This window comes from Saccoglossus kowalevskii, chromosome 5 (assembly GCF_978046115.1).
Source record: "Saccoglossus kowalevskii chromosome 5, keSacKowa6.1, whole genome shotgun sequence".
Taxonomy (NCBI): Eukaryota; Metazoa; Hemichordata; class Enteropneusta; family Harrimaniidae; genus Saccoglossus; species Saccoglossus kowalevskii.
This window is the reverse complement of record NC_140645.1, coordinates 35,133,750-35,153,119: the sequence shown is the minus strand read 5'-3', so window position 1 is coordinate 35,153,119 and position 19,370 is coordinate 35,133,750. Positions and strand designations below refer to the sequence as shown.

The following is a 19,370-nucleotide window of genomic DNA, read 5'->3' as shown; positions in this document are numbered from 1 at the left end:
TTGTGCTTTCTCAGTTGTTTTCTGGCACAATTTGGTTGATTGCACGCAAACTTTTGTATGTTGGATGTACATGTTGATTTGCTGGTGTTTGTTGGAGATGCAGCCAGCCACTTGTCACATTTTGATTGATTTGGTTCAGAGTTGAAAAAAAGCTTTATAGAAGCTTGATGCAATAAAACAATGTCATGTCATGACTATTAATATAACCATCAATTTAGCATAATTTATTTTTTAAGAGGTTTTAGAAAGTGTGATGACAATGATATAACATAAATTTGTTTTACTTTCATGTCAATTTCTTTGCTACATCTTACAGCTTATTCCTTCTCAAAATCGTTTTGTTTCATCATCCAAATTGCGAAACAAGTCTGCCAGAGAACCTTTTTACCTAAATTAATAAAAGTATACAAAAATTTATTATTGAGGTTTAAAAGAAATTAAGCAAACAATTAAAACATATCAATTTGATGAGATTAATCTATATCAATATTTAGTATTAAGAAAGCATCTGGCATAAACATGGCAAGTTATTTTTAGTAAAATAAATCTTGGTGAATACTAGTTGATTTATGACCCCATCCTCACAATCATATGAGTAGGTTTCTACCACAAAAGCACTCTGTTAGTAAACTTGTTGACAATACAAGGGTCGGAAAATGTGAGTGAAACTATGATTGTTTAGCCATCAGGAAAGAAGTAGTAGCTTGCCTACTGGATTTAAAATACTGATATGGAAGATGGAGATCAACCAAATGATGGAATGTACAGAAAACAAAAATTGCCACTTCTGGCTATTCTACTGACATGTAAATTTGCATGGCTTGACATAGACTTTGAAGTTCATTTGCCTGGATTTCTTGTTTCCTGGTAGTACTTTTGTTTTTGCTGTATGGCAAGTATGCGCTAATTTTCCCTTGTCCTATGGCATTTCAACTTCAACCATTTTATAATGTGCTTGGATAACGTATATTAGGGGAAAGTGTCTTTATTCTGGCGGTGTAGTGTCCAGGTTATAAACAGTTGGCTTGTATGTTTTGAAACGGGAGTATATAATTAATCAAGGTCATGTTTGATTTTGATTTCAATTGCCGAGACTTTTTTGGGAAGTTTTTGACATCTTAAACTTTCCCATTGCTTCATCAATGTACAAAACCTGAATAAAATGTCCCAGTTTAAAATCCTCATTCTGACACTATTTTTTTTCTCTTTTATTGCATCATTTTCTTTGTTGAAGTTCCCCCTGACATTGACACTATTGCTTTCACATTTGTTCCACATTTTTTGTTAATTTATGCATTTTTAGCATCTAGTCAGATCATTTTTTGCATTTAATAATTTCACGAAACAATTCTTATTTATAATTTACCTGTATGTACATGTTTTGGTCATTCCTAATTTCACCAGTCTTAGAGAATCTATCCCCAATCTAGACTACCTTTAGCGTAATGCTATGTAGCCTTGTGGGACAAAATTCTTTTTTCAATATCCGAGTGTAGGTCAATAGTGTTGAGATTGAACTAATCAAATCAAGTTTTCAGCATTTAAATCATTTGCAATGCCATTTTTTAAAATCAATATTTTCTTACTTTTCTCAAACAAATCTTGCGAAGCAATTCATTGGATTATAATTTGAGATCTTAGTTTTTTATGGTGGTGTTAAGATTTTTAAAATTACTGAGAGTTACACCAACATGTAGCTAACCTTGAGAGTTGTTTTAAAAATTTCACATGGATATTCTAATGGTGAGGCGTAAACATGTCATTTTGAGAGACATGCTACTTATTACCTAGTTACTGTTCAGTTTTGTATCATTTAGCTTGTACCTGTAACCCACTAAAATTGCATGTATGTTTCCTGAAAGCAATGAACTTTAAGGTCTACATTCAAAAGATTATCTTTGCAATAGTTTGATGTGACAGTTAACATGTACACTTTGAAAATTCTTACCAATATCAAATCCTTCAAAAAACATCTTTTCATGCACCATACTTCCTACTCTGAACCATTTCTTTATTTTGCAGGAAATGCTATCCACAACTGCAACACCAAATCGTCCTGCTACACCAATCTATTCTATTACACCAAGCCATCCTGCAACACCAAGTAATTCTGTTACACCAAGCCATCGTGCCACACCAAGTCATTCTGCTACACAAGCCCGGCTGCATCTCCCTACACCTGCTGCCTCTCCTCTTTATAGTGAACTTGAATCTTTCACTCCACCTGTAAATGGAATTTCTAAAAAGTTGGTACATGTATCTACCATTTCTGCGTCTCAGCCAAAACAAGTCCAAGAGGCTGGATCACCTTCTACCACTGTAAAAAGAAAAAGAACTCTGTTAGACCAATTTCAGAGTACATCACCAAAAACATCTCATCTTGGTGAGAGCTACCCATGTGGCATCAGCAGTCCCTTTCCCTTACCCAAAGAGCACAAGGATTATTTAAAGAACACAGAGAAACATGCATTTTGTGAAAATTATTCAACCTATCTGAAATTAATTAAAGCAGCATACAGTGAAATATTTTCATGTATCAAAAAAAAAACTGACAAAAAATGAAAGAGAACTGATAGCACTTAACTTACGTAGGGAATATTCTGTACTCACCTCATTTAACAAGGATACTGGAGAATATGGATCATCTGCTCTGAGCTATGCATTGAGAAAAACATTGAACAACCATTACTCGCATAAAGTCAAGCTGCAGCCCAACAAGTCTGGCGTTAAACTTGATGAGGGTAAAAAGGTACAAGAACTGGTCACAAGAACTGCTGCAGTCAGCAGTGAGACTGATGTTGTAAGTGGTGATGTGACGAATACTGTCAGCTCTGATGAAGCAGATATGGTGGGCACTGATGCAACAGATACAGTAACCTTTGATGAGATGGATATGGTTGGCACTGATGTGATGGATACATGTAGTCACCTCTGATGAAATGGATACGGTAGAGATACTGATGTGATAGATACTATCAACTGTGATGAAACCTGTAATGTCATCAATGATAAGATGATGAAGACCGCCGAGAAAAACATAAGTACCTTCGCTTTCAGCTACAGAAGAAAAATCCCAATGAAATTGTGATGGATTTGTTCATGAAGGGCTAGAAACATAGAATCAGATGGATCCAAGTCTGCCTGGGGCTTCACATTCAATCAAAGTTTTAAAAGACTACCCATGCTGCACAAAGGCTGACACACGGACGGACAGACTCAGGAACTCACGAACGGTCGGGGAAATGTATCCTAATATGTACGATCTATGTACTAAATTTGAATGAAAACTGACAAAGCATGTCCAAAATACATTTTCAAAAAACAAGATGGCTGCCAGTCGGCCATCTTTGATCCAATTGTGAAATAAATCGTCATGGACATGTATCCTAACATGTATGATCTATGTACCAAGTTTGATTGAAAACTGACAAAGCAGGTCCAAAATACAACATTTTCAAAAAACAAGATGGCTGCCAGTCGGCCATTTTGAATCGAATCGCTAAACCATTGCATGTGCATATGTCCCACATAAAGTACTAGGCACAAGCAAAGAATGAACGGAATCGATCCAAGGGATTCTGAGATATGACTCCGGACGGACGCACAAACGCACGTACGCACAGACACATGGACGAAGACCGAATTATAAGTCCCTGTTTTCGGACTTCGTTCGAACGGGGACTAAAAACTTAAAATGAAGTAAATTTGTTCTAATCGTTTTTTAGTGCATCAAACAGCTGGAACTGATGCTGAATTCTTCTTCTTCTTACAAGTCTCTTATTGAGGGAGTTGCAGAAGGCGAAATTGGGGATGAAAGGTTTGTAACAACTGAAATTAACCTCTAGCAAATTGGGACATGCTGAGGTCACAAAATTGACAATTTGGGCATGATTTTCAATATCTTAGAGACATTGTGCTGCTATGGTGGTAAAAGGTTAACTTTGAGCTGTGGTAATGTGAAGGCCACTCAATCTATTTTTAACATGCATTGATAATGCATAGTCCCTGTTAAGTATTAGCTGTAGTCAATTTAAATGTTCAGTACAAGTTCAGAAATGAAAGATCAATGGTTTTTTTAACACTAACACAGATTATAGATTGTGTTACTGTCAGAATAGTACCTACGTGGAAACTATGAACTGAATTGGACTATATCTTACAGAGGAAATAGCATGAAAGACAAATGCAGCAAGTCGGGTATTGTATCTCCAAAAGGAATACGACTTGCACCGTAACCTAAGTATGTAAGGTCATCATACAAAGTTTGATTGAAAATGCCATATTCAACTTTGAACTGAATCAGGCCATATCGCCCTGTTTAGCTCCAATGATATTTTATGTTTTTTTTGACAAAATGGCCACCACTTCAACAAATTTGATCAAAACTCAAAACAAAACATGGTGTTGTGTTATCTTGAAGTATAGTCCTAAGTACAAACTTTGAAATTAATCAGGCCATATCTAATGGAGGAGTCAGCATGGAACAGAAAAAAACAAAATTGTCACCAGTTGGCCATCTTGGACCGAATTTCGAAAAAAAAGTGACGTGCACCTATATCCCAATATGAATGATCACCATACAAAGTTTGATTGAAATCGCCCTGTTCAGCTCACTCATAACGAAAATTGGTGTGCATATGTAGGTCATCATACAATGTCTGTATACCAAGTTTGAACGAGATCGGTCAAAGGGTGTCCGAAAACTGGCTCCGGACGGACACACAGATGCATGGACAGGCGGAACCAAAATTAATAGTCCATGTTTTTGGTTAAACACTTGGTCAAACACGTCTCTCAAAATCCCAGCACTGTAACTAATTCTTTAAACCAAGTGTTTGTATTCATTACCCTATAAGGTGTCATGGTTTGCCACTGGAACACCATTTTTGTGATGAGGTCAACTGGCATAAATGCTTTTCACATTTGACTGAATCATGAAACGGCTATTAAACATCTATTGACCAGTTTCAAATTGACATGTACAATCCAACTGTACATGGTACATGTGAGGACATACACGTGTCTGCACATATATCTGTAAATGTTGACCTTCAAGATTGCTGACTGGCCGGCCATTTGGGTTACTGAAATGGTAGGTGTGCATCTGTTTACTTTCATAACTCTTGTCTTTTGTTCAATTTCATTCAAAGTTGGTACATGCAAAGCAGTTTAAATCTGCACATGCAAGTATGACATTTGGGATGGAAACTATACTATACTAAATATATTGTTATTTTACAGATGACGATGATGATTCATTCTTCAATAACTTGATTTAACAGCTGACAAGCAAAAATACTTTAATATATGTGCTCAAGTTTGATGACAACAAAGGTCTGAACCAGTCTAAAGCAGAAAAAAACCAGCTCTTCTTCTATATAGTTGGTAGTCTGAATGAGTTGAAAGATGTTGCTGTTGTAGTGGACAAGGAAGTGTTTGCTAAATTCAAAAAGGGTGAGTCTACTCATGTGAAGTGCATCCTGTTGCTGTTTGCTGCGTATTTCATACTGGATCTGCAGTATCCACAGGCTGCAAAGGTCTGCTACCAATCTCTTGAATACGAGCTGTTGGGGACAATTGCGGCACCCAAATGCAAGGCATATCGTAACCTATTCAAATAACTACACAAGTATTTTGTGTTCTCAAATAACAGTACTGTGAACAAAAATTCAACATACTGTTAACAAATACCAATATGATTAATCAATACATCCATATATACTATCTTTCAAATCTACTTGTTTTTTATAGAAAGCCATTGATTTTTGAGGTGTTGCAAAATATTTTTAAGGATGTGTTCAGAGCATTTTTTCTTGAGTTCAGATGTTCACTAGTCAAATTTGTTCACCCTTAGAAAATGTTGAGCTGTGTTGTCTACAGGTATTACGCAAATGTTTGCACAGTTTTTAAAAAAACACCATGACAGTATATGTAAATGCTGCTACTACAATTACAAATCATGAAGTTAGATAGCCTTGTTGAGAAAATATGTACATGTAGACACTATACTATACCTCTGCTTGTTGATAATTATTATATATGTAGCAATGTTACTTTGTTTACCGCATAGAATTTTGTGTAATTGCAGTTATGTCTTTGCATGCAGACAGTCGACCGGTAACATTTTCCCTGTTTTGCTGAACTATGAGAGCCCACCACAAGCGGACAATATTGTGTGGTTTCAGTTGAAGTGTCTACCACACGAGAAAAATCTTACAGAATGATGGGAAATTTTGAGAAATTAACCCTTTCTCACAAATGGTGAGAATGTGTTTATCATCATGTAAAAGTGAAATGATCACACTCTTATAAGTAATATTTTGCAGTTGTCATTCAATTTGGTGTTTATGTCAACTCGCTGTTCGAAAAACCAGGTTATATTAAAATGTTCTAAAAATGTCTAACTTGTTCTGGGTGACATGTTGCCATTGCCCTTGTGTTGTCAACTTGTTACCAACTTCACTCATAGTCCCAACTCCCAACACTGATTTAAAGTTCTATTTTGATTAAAAAAATACTGGAAGACTAAATTGTGTTGTACTACCTGTAAACAAAATCAAGATGTCTAAATATGAATGCATGCAAGATATTTTTTCTTCATGTTCTGAATGTAGTTTTTGAATAAAAGTACTAAAAATTTATTAAATGTCTGTTCAGTGTGCATCTTTTGTGTAGAATACCACTGACCACAAATTACCCTAATTATAATGAATATTTTAGTGTGAATTTCTTGGAGGATGTATGTCTGCTGGTTTCATTTGAGCAAATTGTGTTTTATATTTTAGGATTTGTGTATGTTTGCATTTTATTAGGGGTTGCACAGTGTCATATGTGACACTGGAGGAGCATAGAGGAAAAAAATGCTCACTCTCAATGTTGGCTCTAATTGGACAAAAATGGCTAAGTGTATTTTGATCCATTTTTTGGCTCAATTTGAGTCATTACTGTCTCAATTTCGAGCCAGTTCTGGCTCAACTTTGAGCAAATTCTGGCTCAATTTTGAACCATAACTGGCTAATAACTTAGCCATATTTGAACACGGGGGCAATTTTTTTTGGGCTCAAGTTGAGCCAAATGTTATTTGCAGTGCAACCTTGGCGGCCACGTACAAAAAAGCTATACACGATTGAAAAGGTGTCGTCGCTCCCCCAAAAACAACAGTTCACGTGATAATTATTCAATGTTCAATTACAATCAGCGACGTTTTAGGGCCCTTTTCCGTTAACAATAACAGTTCACCTACCAGTCACGATGGAATTCCAACACGGGTTGAACTCGCAGTCCACCGGCGCACCGCAACAACAGTGTATTCTGCTAACGCCCCAGTCTGTCTCCAACTCACGATTCGCCTCCGATCCTTTTCTTCTTTTTTACGACCTTATAGCTCTCTGCAGATGTAGGATGGTGTCGTCGGAAACGAAGAGAGACAGCCATTTTACTCTCAGCCCTGTACACCCCAAAAACGACTGCCTCGTCCCGTGATATACAGTGAACTACAGCACAAATAATGTTCATTAAATGTTACAAAAATTACTCTCTAAATAAACCTCTAAATGATTACATGTCTAAAACGAGTATATCACACAGCAGTACAGTTGCGACAATAGCCACACCGCATTATAATCGCAACAAAGGTTCCCGCGAATGAGGTCGGCACACAGCCAACAGAAGTAAATGAAACCACAAACGGTGAGGGCGCCATACAGCTCTAACCAATTACATACGTGTATGCGTGAATGCAGTGGACCAAAGTATAGCGTAAGTATGGGTTACAATGACACTATAGGAAGTCGGTGAGGGTGTCTTTTGGTGAGGTGTCCATTCATTGGAGGTAAACCTTTTGTAAATATATTAGGGTAATAAGATTTAATGACTTGAAACACGTTGGTCATTACTTCAGTGTTAATTGTATGTGAACACAATGCAGAAACAATTATATGAAATACATCGACTACTTATCAAAACCTAAAGTAATGCTCTTGAATTCAAAATCAAAATAAAATTGCAAGTGAAATATCGTTCGATCCCTTATGACTTCTATTTTCTCCGAAACTAAAACCGCATGTTGTAAGACTACTGGATATTGAATTACCTGCTGAAGTATGTTCTAATTGTCTTATGTTTTACTTCCATGGCTATCAATCGCTATATGCCTGAAAATCTTAAAAAAATGTTATTATATATTGTTAAAGATAATTCAGAAGATATTTGATCGATATTTCACCGCAATGCTTTAATTTATAAAGAGACTTTTTTATTACTGGTGTCTTACGCAACTGTTTTGTGTTCATAGGGATTCGGTGATTTCAGATGAGTTCACTATCTCTAATGGAGTTGGAGGGTATATACTGTATTAGATATTAGACAACCTTATATTACTTTATTTATATATGTAAACAATCCATTTCTTGCTGAAGACGTAGTACTTATATCGCCTTCTATTTACAATCGCCTTGTTGAGGACTGTCATACACATGCTGGCACTCTTGACATTATTTTTTATTTGAAGAAATCTTATATCGCTACAAATGATACTGTCTCGATTGTCTGAGAATAAAACAACAGATGCAATCATTATATGCCAGAGCAGGTCAAATGTTTTGAAAATTGAGTAATTGATGGCTTGGTGTGAAATGTAATTTTAATTGTAGTTATTGCTCCAAAGTCAATTGTGTTTACTTATGACCCCGTCTGATTTTATTTTCATACAACCTTAGCCGTTTGTCGAAAACTTTCTGAGGTGCAATATTGTCAGTTTTGCTGTTAAGCTTAGAAAGTTATGATTAGTTATGTTATGCAGTGAATTTTAAAGAATGGCCACTCTATTCTATGCGTTTCCAACAGTGATTTTTTTTTTAAATTTAAGCTTTGATCATGTAGGGTTGGGAATATGAACCTCATGTCATTGATCTTTTACCATAATACCCTGCTAATTGCCTCATATATACTAAGCACTTCAAACATAGTAACATTTTATTACCCTTGTACTTGTACCAGCTGTGTAGTTATCCGGATTAACAATCAATAAAATTACGTATTGTCTTCCACCGCACAGTAATAACGGAACACCTTGACAAGAACTGTTTGGTGTTTGCAGGCGCAATCGACAACACAAATAGTAGTAATATTATGACATATAACCTCAAATTTAACCTGAATAAAACTTCATGTCAAGTATATCACTGATATTCAGCACTGTCACCAGTAAGCATGTGTAATATTTGCTCCTTGACTGCCTCGACATAATGTCCTTAGTATTAGCGTCCATAAAACCATAAAATACTGCTGCCAATTTTGTAGCTAGGGATTTACCGTAATTGACAGAGATTATTGAATATTTCCAATAAATCACAGAAATATGCCGCAACAAAATTTGACTGGATGATTTTATTTACAGGTTATTGTAACAAATCAGGGAATTTATAACAGTTGTGTGCGCTAACACGGCCACATACTGCATGTTCGTATTATGTGAACGGTTTAGCTACTGTGGCTTGATAATGATGTGAGGTTATTATGAGGATACCTCAAAGTATGCACGAAGACAGTGCGGCGGAAGTATCGACCGATGCGCAGCGGAAGTCGATGCGACGGCATACTGTCTAATGCTGGATGTTTCGCTTTGTTAGAATGGTTCCCTTTGAATGGAAATTGAGCAATAATAATTGTGATGTCATTGTGTAATGACTGGTCTCGTTAAATTTACATGTAGTTGCCACCATACAGTAATATTCGCTCATTGTTGCACTTTCTGTTAAGAATTTGGCTCAAAACGCAGGTTTAATGAATTCCGACAAAAATATATGTACCAAATTTCACTGAACTATGAAAACAGCAGCTGACATATAACAATGGTTATTTAGCACATTTTCTCCTATAAAAATTGACCGTTGGTCGGCAGAATTGAATTGAATATCAAAAAAAGTGCTTATGTATCTTTATTTATAGTATCAATGTACTAAAGATTAAATAATTCTATAAAAGTGTATCTGACAAAAATAGGGGAAATATGTAAAAAAACAAAATGGCCGCAAGTCGTTTAAAAATGTTCGAAATCCGAACAATTGACCTGCACCTGTAACCCAATATGTATGATCATCACACCTTTAATCAATCATCCTGGTCATGTTCGAGAAACAGCTGCGGGCACGTGACAAACTAAAACTATGAATGTTTTGTCTTACATAAGAAGTGAATTCCAAAATGATTTCCCAGAGATTCTTAATATTAATTCACGTCTCTGTGCAGATGATTCTATAATAGAAACAGTTCGAACAGTTGAAAGACGAAAATACCACAAGTATGTGAATGATGTAATTCAAGAAAGATCAATAGGCATCCAGCATTTAATCAAAAAGCACGCTCTTAAACTTAAATTAGTGCAGTTCAAGATTACAATGTCAGAATGCTAGTCTGTTTGGTTGACTCTACATTGCGAATAAACTCCGTAGTGGAGACCCAGCTAGATTATTTTCTCATTAAAACCTCCTTTTCTGTCCGACTTTGGCAAAAGTCTATTATTTAAAAAAAATATTTGAATGTTAACTGTAATACACTTAATGTAATATATGGTGCACTTCCTTCCTATTACAGCTTAAAGCACATTTACAGATTATGCTGATAATGTATTTTTGTCTACATCCTGCACGAGTTACATGGGACTACAATACATTACTGTGTGTGGGATTTATTTATTTATTTTGTTTTTAAATTATTTTTCTTTATTTATTTGTAGCAATATTACATGATATTACATGAATGCAATAATGATAAAACCCGATAAGGTGCCATTATTTGTTATTTTAATTGTAACACATGTTGTATACTATGATAACAACATCAACATTTGTGTTGCCATGGTCGCTCATTCGGTAATTACGTCTCACTCGATCACAAACTTTACCATGAAAGTATCATATGACAACTATAACCCGTGATACACACGTGTATTTAATAGTATAAACGTGATATCACACCATGGTACATTACACTGTGTGTCCAAATTTAGTTACATTACATAAAATTCAAAAAGTTTCACTTTTAAGTAAAATCGTGTGTCATGATCAGGTCCTGACTGAACCACACGCGCTAGCCACACTACTCGCTGTTAAAGTGACTCACCAGAATTGTTGACCTTTCGAATATCAATAAAATTGAAATACGAATAATACAAACAGCTTAACCAGAAAAACATGCTACAAAAGTATGTTTACAGAGTCATAGTAACCTTGGTCACGTTTTCCATATAATTGTCATTCACAGCATTCCCGGTATTATTCAAGTATGTAGTTTCCTATCGTCAGTTATATATATAGTTCTTGGTTTCGCTGCTGTCCGATTTGCCGTCCGTCATGGAATGTTCCTGATCACCCCCCGACATGAAAATAATCATATGGACAATGCAAAATGTACAACAGCTACAATAAGAGGTAGCAGTTACCCAGTGAGTTCCACGTTGACCCCTATATTTGACTTCGCCCAGCAGTAGTTTTATGTACATGATCACCGACACAGTAGTTCACACTGGACACATAATCACATTATGTAGAAAACTATCTTTAATCACAAGGGTATGGCGTACAAAACGTATAATTATTTGTTCCATATTGAACTTTAAACACCAGCCCCCGTTGTTGCAGTCCTTCGGTTCAATTATGCCACGAAATTTCCACTAATAGCCACTAATAACATGATAAACATGAACATTAAAATTTTATATAGCAATATTATTAAAGATAAATCATTGCGACAATTGGGAATGGATCACCACGCAGAATACTACAATCCATTTCACACATTGCATTCGTAAAACAGTTAATAACTCAGTCCAGTCGTGGATCAGGCTTTGATTCGAGAGAGACATCCAAACCCTCCTATAGAATATGGACCGCCATATATCAAATGGAGTTTTAGTCATATCGAGTATGAGAAATCGCCAAGAAGTTTCACAACATTCGTCACACAAAACGAGTTGTTTTGATATAAGCATTTTGTTTGGCATGAGCTTTGCATCACAACTCCGGATGATGTATCACATGTTCAAAGTCCTGAGACGTTTTGTGGAAAAAAGTGAATAATCTCTCGGAATTGCAGCAGCTGACATATAACAATGGTTATTTAACAGTTTTTCTCCTATCAAAATTGACCGTTGGTCGGCAGAATTGAATTGAATATCAAAAAAGTGCGTATGTATCTTTATTTATAGTATCAATATACTGAAGATTATCTGACAAAAATAGGGGAAATATGTAAAAAAAAAAAAATGGCCGCAAGTCGTTTAAAAATGTTCGAAATCCGAACAATTGACCTGCACCTGTAACCCAATATGTATGATCATCACACCTTTAATCAATCATCCTGGTCATCTTCGAGAAACAGCTGCGGGCACATGACAAACTAAAACTATGAATGTGTTGTCTTACATAAGAAATGAATTCCAAAATGATTTCCCAGAGATTCTTAATATTAATTCACGTCTCTGTGCAGATGATTCTATAATAGAAACAGTTCGAACCGTTGAAAGACGAAAATACCACAAGTATGTGAATGATGTAATTCAATAAAGATCAATAGGCATCCAGCATTTAATCAAAAAGCACGCTCTTAAACTTAAATTAGTGCAGTTCAAGATTACAATGTCAGAATGCTAGTCTGTTTGTTTGACTCCACATTGCGAATAAACTCCGTAGTGGAGACCCAGCTAGATTATTTTCTCATTAAAACCTCCTTTCCTGTCCGACTTTGGCAAAAGTCTATTATTTAAAAAAAAAATATTTGAATGTTAACTGTAATACACTTAATGTAATATATGGTGCACTTCCTTCCTATTACAGCTTAAAGCACATTTACAGATTATGCTGATAATGTATTTTTGTCTACATCCTGCACGAGTTACATGGGCCTACAATACATTACTGTGTGTGAGATTTATTTATTTATTTTGTTTTTAAATTATTTTTCTTTATTTATTTGTAGCAATATTACATGATATTACATGAATGCAATAATGATAAAACCCGATAAGGTGCCATTATTTGTTATTTTAATTGTAACACATGTTGTATACTATGATAACAACATCAACATTTGTGTTGCCATGGTCGCTCATTCGGTAATTACGTCTCACTCGATCACAAACTTTACCATGAAAGTATCATATGACAACTATAACCCGTGATACAAACGTGTATTTAATAGTATAAACGTGATATCACACCATGGTACATTACACTGTGTGTCCAAATTTAGTTACATTACATAAAATTCAAAAAGTTTCACTATTAAGTAAAATCGTGTGTCATGATCAGGTCCTGACTGAACCACACGCGCTAGCCACATTACTCGCTGTTAAAGTGACTCACCAGAATTGTTGACCTTTCGAATATCATTAAAATTGAAATACGAATAATACAAACAGCTTAACCAGAAAAACATGCTACAAAAGTATGTTTACAGAGTCATAGTAACCTTGGTCACGTTTTCCATATAATTGTCATTCACAGCATTCCCGGTATTATTCATGTATGTAGTTTCCTATCGTCAGTTATATATATAGTTCTTGGTTTCGCTGCTGTCCGATTTGCCGTCCGTCATGGAATGTTCCTGATCACCCCTCGACATGAAAATAATCATATGGACAATGCAAAATGTACAACAGCTACAATAAGAGGTAGCAGTTACCCAGTGAGTTCCACGTTGACCCCTATATTTGACTTCGCCCAGCAGTAGTTTTATGTACATGATCACCGACACAGTAGTTCACACTGGACACATAATCACATTATGTAGAAAACTATCTTTAATCACAAGGGTATGGCGTACAAAACGTATAATTATTTGTTCCATATTGAACTTTAAACACCAGCCCCCCTTGTTGCAGTCCTTCGGTTCAATTATGCCACGAAATTTCCACTAATAGCCACTAATAACATGATAAACATGAACATTAAAATTTTATATAGCAATATTATTAAAGATAAATCATTGCGACAATGGATTATGGGTCACCACGCAGAATACTACAATCCATTTCACACATTGTATTCGTAAAACAGTTAATAACTCAGTCCAGTCGTGGATCAGGCTTTGATTCGAGAGAGACATCCAAACCATCCTATAGAATATGGACCGCCATATATCAAATGGAGTTTTAGTCATATCGAGTATGAGAAATCGCCAAGAAGTTTCACAACATTGGTCACACAAAACGAGTTGTTTTGATATAAGCATTTTGTTTGGCATGAGCTTTGCATCACAACTCCGGATGATGTATCACATGTTCAAAGTCCTGAGACGTTTTGTGGAAAAAAGTGAATAATCTCTCGGAATTGCAGCAGCTGACATATAACAATGGTTATTTAACAGATTTTCTCCTATCAAAATTGACCGTTGGTCGGCAGAATTGAATTGAATATCAAAAAAGTGCTTATGTATCTTTATTTATAGTATCAATATACTAAAGATTATCTGACAAAAATAGGGGAAATAAGTAAAAAAAACAAAATGGCCGCAAGTCGTTTAAAAATGTTCGAAATCCGAACAATTGACCTGCACCTGTAACCCAATATGTATGATCATCACACCTTTAATCAATCATCCTGGTCATCTTCGAGAAACAGCTGCGGGCACATGACAAACTAAAACTATGAATGTTTTGTCTTACATAAGAAATAAATTCCAAAATGATTTCCCAGAGATTCTTAATATTAATTCACGTCTCTGTGCAGATGATTCTATAATAGAAACAGTTCGAACCGTTGAAAGACGAAAATACCACAAGTATGTGAATGATGTAATTCAATAAAGATCAATAGGCATCCAGCATTTAATCAAAAAGCACGCTCTTAAACTTAAATTAGTGCAGTTCAAGATTACAATGTCAGAATGCTAGTCTGTTTGGTTGACTCTACATTGCGAATAAACTCCGTAGTGGAGACCCAGCTAGATTATTTTCTCATTAAAACCTCCTTTTCTGTCCGACTTTGGCAAAAGTCTATTATTTAAAAAAAATATTTGAATGTTAACTGTAATACACTTAATGTAATATATGGTGCACTTCCTTCCTATTACAGCTTAAAGCACATTTACAGATTATGCTGATAATGTATTTTTGTCTACATCCTGCACGAGTTACATGGGACTACAATACATTACTGTGTGTGGGATTTATTTATTTATTTTGTTTTTAAATTATTTTTCTTTATTTATTTGTAGCAATATTACATGATATTACATGAATGCAATAATGATAAAACCCGATAAGGTGCCATTATTTGTTATTTTAATTGTAACACATGTTGTATACTATGATAACAACATCAACATTTGTGTTGCCATGGTCGCTCATTCGGTAATTACGTCTCACTCGATCACAAACTTTACCATGAAAGTATCATATGACAACTATAACCCGTGATACACACGTGTATTTAATAGTATAAACGTGATATCACACCATGGTACATTACACTGTGTGTCCAAATTTAGTTACATTACATAAAATTCAAAAAGTTTCACTTTTAAGTAAAATCGTGTGTCATGATCAGGTCCTGACTGAACCACACGCGCTAGCCACACTACTCGCTGTTAAAGTGACTCACCAGAATTGTTGACCTTTCGAATATCAATAAAATTGAAATACGAATAATACAAACAGCTTAACCAGAAAAACATGCTACAAAAGTATGTTTACAGAGTCATAGTAACCTTGGTCACGTTTTCCATATAATTGTCATTCACAGCATTCCCGGTATTATTCAAGTATGTAGTTTCCTATCGTCAGTTATATATATAGTTCTTGGTTTCGCTGCTGTCCGATTTGCCGTCCGTCATGGAATGTTCCTGATCACCCCCCGACATGAAAATAATCATATGGACAATGCAAAATGTACAACAGCTACAATAAGAGGTAGCAGTTACCCAGTGAGTTCCACGTTGACCCCTATATTTGACTTCGCCCAGCAGTAGTTTTATGTACATGATCACCGACACAGTAGTTCACACTGGACACATAATCACATTATGTAGAAAACTATCTTTAATCACAAGGGTATGGCGTACAAAACGTATAATTATTTGTTCCATATTGAACTTTAAACACCAGCCCCCGTTGTTGCAGTCCTTCGGTTCAATTATGCCACGAAATTTCCACTAATAGCCACTAATAACATGATAAACATGAACATTAAAATTTTATATAGCAATATTATTAAAGATAAATCATTGCGACAATTGGGAATGGATCACCACGCAGAATACTACAATCCATTTCACACATTGCATTCGTAAAACAGTTAATAACTCAGTCCAGTCGTGGATCAGGCTTTGATTCGAGAGAGACATCCAAACCCTCCTATAGAATATGGACCGCCATATATCAAATGGAGTTTTAGTCATATCGAGTATGAGAAATCGCCAAGAAGTTTCACAACATTCGTCACACAAAACGAGTTGTTTTGATATAAGCATTTTGTTTGGCATGAGCTTTGCATCACAACTCCGGATGATGTATCACATGTTCAAAGTCCTGAGACGTTTTGTGGAAAAAAGTGAATAATCTCTCGGAATTGCAGCAGCTGACATATAACAATGGTTATTTAACAGTTTTTCTCCTATCAAAATTGACCGTTGGTCGGCAGAATTGAATTGAATATCAAAAAAGTGCGTATGTATCTTTATTTATAGTATCAATATACTGAAGATTATCTGACAAAAATAGGGGAAATATGTAAAAAAAAAAAATGGCCGCAAGTCGTTTAAAAATGTTCGAAATCCGAACAATTGACCTGCACCTGTAACCCAATATGTATGATCATCACACCTTTAATCAATCATCCTGGTCATCTTCGAGAAACAGCTGCGGGCACATGACAAACTAAAACTATGAATGTTTTGTCTTACATAAGAAATGAATTCCAAAATGATTTCCCAGAGATTCTTAATATTAATTCACGTCTCTGTGCAGATGATTCTATAACAGAAACAGTTCGAACCGTTGAAAGACGAAAATACCACAAGTATGTGAATGATGTAATTCAATAAAGATCAATAGGCATCCAGCATTTAATCAAAAAGCACGCTCTTAAACTTAAATTAGTGCAGTTCAAGATTACAATGTCAGAATGCTAGTCTGTTTGTTTGACTCCACATTGCGAATAAACTCCGTAGTGGAGACCCAGCTAGATTATTTTCTCATTAAAACCTCCTTTCCTGTCCGACTTTGGCAAAAGTCTATTATTTAAAAAAAAAATATTTGAATGTTAACTGTAATACACTTAATGTAATATATGGTGCACTTCCTTCCTATTACAGCTTAAAGCACATTTACAGATTATGCTGATAATGTATTTTTGTCTACATCCTGCACGAGTTACATGGGCCTACAATACATTACTGTGTGTGAGATTTATTTATTTATTTTGTTTTTAAATTATTTTTCTTTATTTATTTGTAGCAATATTACATGATATTACATGAATGCAATAATGATAAAACCCGATAAGGTGCCATTATTTGTTATTTTAATTGTAACACATGTTGTATACTATGATAACAACATCAACATTTGTGTTGCCATGGTCGCTCATTCGGTAATTACGTCTCACTCGATCACAAACTTTACCATGAAAGTATCATATGACAACTATAACCCGTGATACAAACGTGTATTTAATAGTATAAACGTGATATCACACCATGGTACATTACACTGTGTGTCCAAATTTAGTTACATTACATAAAATTCAAAAAGTTTCACTATTAAGTAAAATCGTGTGTCATGATCAGGTCCTGACTGAACCACACGCGCTAGCCACATTACTCGCTGTTAAAGTGACTCACCAGAATTGTTGACCTTTCGAATATCATTAAAATTGAAATACGAATAATACAAACAGCTTAACCAGAAAAACATGCTACAAAAGTATGTTTACAGAGTCATAGTAACCTTGGTCACGTTTTCCATATAATTGTCATTCACAGCATTCCCGGTATTATTCATGTATGTAGTTTCCTATCGTCAGTTATATATATAGTTCTTGGTTTCGCTGCTGTCCGATTTGCCGTCCGTCATGGAATGTTCCTGATCACCCCTCGACATGAAAATAATCATATGGACAATGCAAAATGTACAACAGCTACAATAAGAGGTAGCAGTTACCCAGTGAGTTCCACGTTGACCCCTATATTTGACTTCGCCCAGCAGTAGTTTTATGTACATGATCACCGACACAGTAGTTCACACTGGACACATAATCACATTATGTAGAAAACTATCTTTAATCACAAGGGTATGGCGTACAAAACGTATAATTATTTGTTCCATATTGAACTTTAAACACCAGCCCCCCTTGTTGCAGTCCTTCGGTTCAATTATGCCACGAAATTTCCACTAATAGCCACTAATAACATGATAAACATGAACATTAAAATTTTATATAGCAATATTATTAAAGATAAATCATTGCGACAATGGATTATGGGTCACCACGCAGAATACTACAATCCATTTCACACATTGTATTCGTAAAACAGTTAATAACTCAGTCCAGTCGTGGATCAGGCTTTGATTCGAGAGAGACATCCAAACCATCCTATAGAATATGGACCGCCATATATCAAATGGAGTTTTAGTCATATCGAGTATGAGAAATCGCCAAGAAGTTTCACAACATTGGTCACACAAAACGAGTTGTTTTGATATAAGCATTTTGTTTGGCATGAGCTTTGCATCACAACTCCGGATGATGTATCACATGTTCAAAGTCCTGAGACGTTTTGTGGAAAAAAGTGAATAATCTCTCGGAATTGCAGCAGCTGACATATAACAATGGTTATTTAACAGATTTTCTCCTATCAAAATTGACCGTTGGTCGGCAGAATTGAATTGAATATCAAAAAAGTGCTTATGTATCTTTATTTATAGTATCAATATACTAAAGATTATCTGACAAAAATAGGGGAAATATGTAAAAAAAACAAAATGGCCGCAAGTCGTTTAAAAATGTTCGAAATCCGAACAATTGACCTGCACCTGTAACCCAATATGTATGATCATCACACCTTTAATCAATCATCCTGGTCATCTTCGAGAAACAGCTGCGGGCACATGACAAACTAAAACTATGAATGTGTTGTCTTACATAAGAAATGAATTCCAAAATGATTTCCCAGAGATTCTTAATATTAATTCACGTCTCTGTGCAGATGATTCTATAACAGAAACAGTTCGAACCGTTGAAAGACGAAAATACCACAAGTATGTGAATGATGTAATTCAATAAAGATCAATAGGCATCCAGCATTTAATCAAAAAGCACGCTCTTAAACTTAAATTAGTGCAGTTCAAGATTACAATGTCAGAATGCTAGTCT

At 35.3% G+C, this 19,370-nt stretch overlaps 1 protein-coding gene and 1 long non-coding RNA gene across 2 annotated transcripts in view; one reads left to right on the top strand and one right to left on the bottom strand.

Annotated features, from left to right (window-relative positions):
• Positions 1–1,990: 1,990 nt before the first annotated feature.
• LOC144343771 (uncharacterized) lies at positions 1,991–2,715 on the bottom strand. The gene is made up of 2 exons (XR_013419048.1): positions 2,611–2,715; positions 1,991–2,317 (listed from the first exon to the last, which is right to left on the bottom strand). It is a non-coding gene; the product is annotated as an uncharacterized LOC144343771 (long non-coding RNA).
• A 130-nt stretch (positions 2,716–2,845) lies between these two features.
• Positions 2,846–19,370, top strand: part of LOC144343768 (uncharacterized) — a 29,609-nt gene continuing 13,084 nt past the window's right edge. The window contains exons 1-3 of the mRNA XM_085498966.1: positions 2,846–2,896; positions 3,726–3,821; positions 5,283–5,454. Coding sequence (XP_085355092.1) covers positions 2,846–2,896; positions 3,726–3,821; positions 5,283–5,454 — 319 coding nt within the window. The remainder of the gene's footprint in view (positions 2,897–3,725; positions 3,822–5,282; positions 5,455–19,370) is intronic.